The sequence below is a fragment of the Octopus bimaculoides genome, chromosome 28, assembly GCF_001194135.2.
Source record: "Octopus bimaculoides isolate UCB-OBI-ISO-001 chromosome 28, ASM119413v2, whole genome shotgun sequence".
NCBI classification, from domain to species: domain Eukaryota; kingdom Metazoa; phylum Mollusca; class Cephalopoda; order Octopoda; family Octopodidae; genus Octopus; species Octopus bimaculoides.
The window spans coordinates 17,736,962-17,740,149 of record NC_069008.1 but is presented as its reverse complement, the minus strand read 5'-3'; the positions used below and the strand labels follow the sequence as shown (position 1 = coordinate 17,740,149).

At 42.3% G+C, this 3,188-nt stretch overlaps 1 protein-coding gene across 1 annotated transcript in view; it reads left to right on the top strand.

The window, feature by feature from the left end:
* LOC106872263 (talin) overlaps positions 1-3,188 on the top strand; it is a gene marked incomplete at its 5' end in the record, with an annotated part of 182,270 nt that continues 179,082 nt past the window's right edge. The window contains one exon of the mRNA XM_052977507.1: positions 1-13. Within this exon, the coding sequence (XP_052833467.1) occupies positions 1-13 (13 nt within the window). The remainder of the gene's footprint in view (positions 14-3,188) is intronic.

Sequence of the window (3,188 nt, the reverse complement as noted above, 5' to 3'; positions counted from 1 at the left end):
AACGACAAAAAACGTAAGTTTTCTGCATTTTTTTTCTTTTTGTTTCACTTTTTAATTATGTCATTTTAATAAGAAATTTTAAATTTTGATATTTCGTCAAGCATGGGTCATTGCCAGTGCCACCTGACTGGCTCCCATGAACTCACAACCTTACAATTGTGGGCCAAATTGTCTGACCACTAAGCCATTTGCTTACTCGAAATGACGACGATGGTGTGATATATATATATATATATATATATATATATATGCGCGTGTGTGTTTATGACTCCTTGTCTTGGCATTGTATGATAGCCGTAAAGAAGTGTCACCATCATTCAAGCAGTGTGGTTTCTTAAACCAAGGGGAAATATTTCCTTGCTTACAAACAGGTGAGTAAATTGATGAAGGCACATGGCTCAGTGGTTAGAGCGTTAGGCTCACAATCAGTGAGATTGTGAGTTCAAATCCCAGACAGGGCTGTATGTTGTGTTCTTGAGCAAGACACTTTATTTCACGTTGCTCCAGTTCACTCATCTGTAGAATTCAGTTGTGACTCCTTATTGGTGCTAAGCTGTATCGGCCCCTTTTGTCTTTCCCTGGGATAACATCGGTGGCATGCAGAGGGGTGGGGCTGGTATCCATGGGCGACTGCTGGTCTTCCATAAACAACCTTGCCTGGACTTGTGCCTCGGAGGGGGAACTTTCAAGGTGCAATCCCATGGTCCTTCATGACCGAAGGGGGTCTTTACCCTATTACCACATTCTCACCCACACATACACACACATATGTGCATGTGTGTGCATTGCTTGAAGGGTAAGTAGGTGGGCTTCACTGACGATACTTGTAAGGGTATCATCAACAACATGGCTGCTTGTTTATCTCCCCCCCCCCCCATTACTAACAGTTGGCTGGTGATGGTTTTACTCCTGTTACTGCCACCCCTGTCGCTACTATTGCTACCACCACCACCACCACTACAACCATCCTTACTACTACTAAATGTCTAGATATTAATTTTCAGTAAATTAAAGGGAAATTGCTCTTTCTCTATCTCTGTACACCCCCACAACACCCCACCCCGCCATCAGTTTTTGTCATTCCTCTCTGTCTGGGTAGATTTGATGTATGTTTGTATATGTGTGTGACATGTATGTCGTGTGTTTATGTGGAATGTTTGTGTGGCTGTGTGTGTGTGTGGTGTCTGTGTGCGTAAATATATATATATATATATATATATATATATGTGTGAGTGTCTGTGTGTCTGTATTTGCAAGGTGCATTCCAGAAGTTTGGAGACTTTTTCAGAAAAGACCTTTGTTAATTCCAAAGAAGTACCAATCCCTGATCTCCTTCAAACTCGTATCCCCTGACTTCAATGCACATGTTGCAGTGTTCCCATCACTTTATGAAAGCCCCCATGGAAAGCCCCACAAAGTGAAGGCATCCAAAACCCTTATTGAAACATCCACCCCCAACGTTTTCAAAACAGCTGCCCCTGAGGTTCTCTTTTAGATTAAAGAACGACCAGGGGTCACAGGGAGCAGGGTCTGCCCTGCAGGGAGGGTGAGGGACGGTTTTGATGCCCATCTCTGTCAAGGAATTGGTTACCAGAATGGAATTGTGGATTGGTGCATTGTCCTGTGCAGGTGCTCTGGCCTTACTTGACAAAATCTCTTCATGAATTCCCTCAAAACCCTAACAAAGTCTCTCCTTCTTGACCACCTGGCCAGAGAGAAACCTACTGGATCTAGGTGATGCCCTTGCTGTTGAGAAAGGGGATCATGAGGGGCTTCCCAGTGAGAAATCAATGCTCAGCTCAATCAAGTTAATCCATGACCAGTCTGGAGCATTTCATAAGATCCTGTCATGTTTTTGCTCAGTTTAACATGAAACTGTATTATGCCACAATTTCCCAAATTGTTTCCACGCCTCGACTGCGTTCTGCAAACCAGTCAGCTGTGATGAGCAGCGTTTAGCAGGGTGTGTTCAAAGTGTTGCTACAACTGTTTCCTTCTTCAATCTTTAAAAAGCAAAAGGTTGGCAGGTCAGCTTATTAGTTGTACAGTAATAGCATAATAAGCTTACAATAATCTAGGACAGTTGTAACTGTCTCTCCTAAAAAAAAAAGTCTCAAAACTTCTGGAATGCACCATGTGCACGCGCGTGTGTGTGTGTGTGTGTATCTGGTTGTGTGTGTGTGTAGTGTCTATGTACATATGTGTGTATGTATGTATTAATCCAGCTGTCTGTGTGTGTATGTATGTAACTGCATCAAAGTGTGTGTGTGTAATTGTAGTCTTGCCTGTTGTATTTATTCCATTATCTGATGATTATACCAAATGCCACAATTTTTAACTCCAGTCTTCCCTCAAAGAAATACCAAACCAAAATTCTGAGTAATTTAACCATCTTACCCCCTTCCAATCCATCTCCCCCCCTTCGCCTTTTAATAGCTGCTGACTTAATAACTCCTGCCCACTCCCACCCCCTCATTACCGGCTGTAACGAGGCTTTGAAATAATTTGATGCTGTTACTGTTGTTGTTGGTATTTTTTTTATAAATACATTCATAGGAATGTGGGTTGGCAAGGTCTGCAAATTGAGATATTCACACATGAGGTTCACATTTTGGCTCTAAGACCAGCGGCACATTCTGTCCTTGAGCAGGACTCTTTATTTCACATTGCTCCAGTCCACTCGGCCAGCGAAAAATCCAAAGGGTCCAGCCTTGTCACACCCTGTGTTACGCTGAACTTCCTTGAGAACCATGTTAAGGGGACGCATGTCTGTGGGGTACTCAACCACTTTTATGTTAATTTCATGTGCAGGCTGTTCCGTTGATTGGATCAAATGGAGCCGTCGTCGTCGCCGTCGTCATGACCGACAGAGCCCAGCTATGCGTGCATATGTGTATACATATCCACAAAGGTGTAATGTGTGTGTGTGTGTGTGTGTGTGTGTGCGTGTGTGTAGTTTGATGGACATGGTGAGATAGTAATAACTGTCATTAGAGAGGGTGTGTTTTGTGTGTGTATATATATGTATATGCCGGTATACATTTGTGTGTGTATATATATATATATGTATGTATGTATGTATGAAGATGTATGTTGCATTCGTGTGTGTTTTTGTGGCTGAGTATACATATGATAGTGGACATGCATGTAATTGTGTGTATATATGTGTGTGTATACTTTATATATAT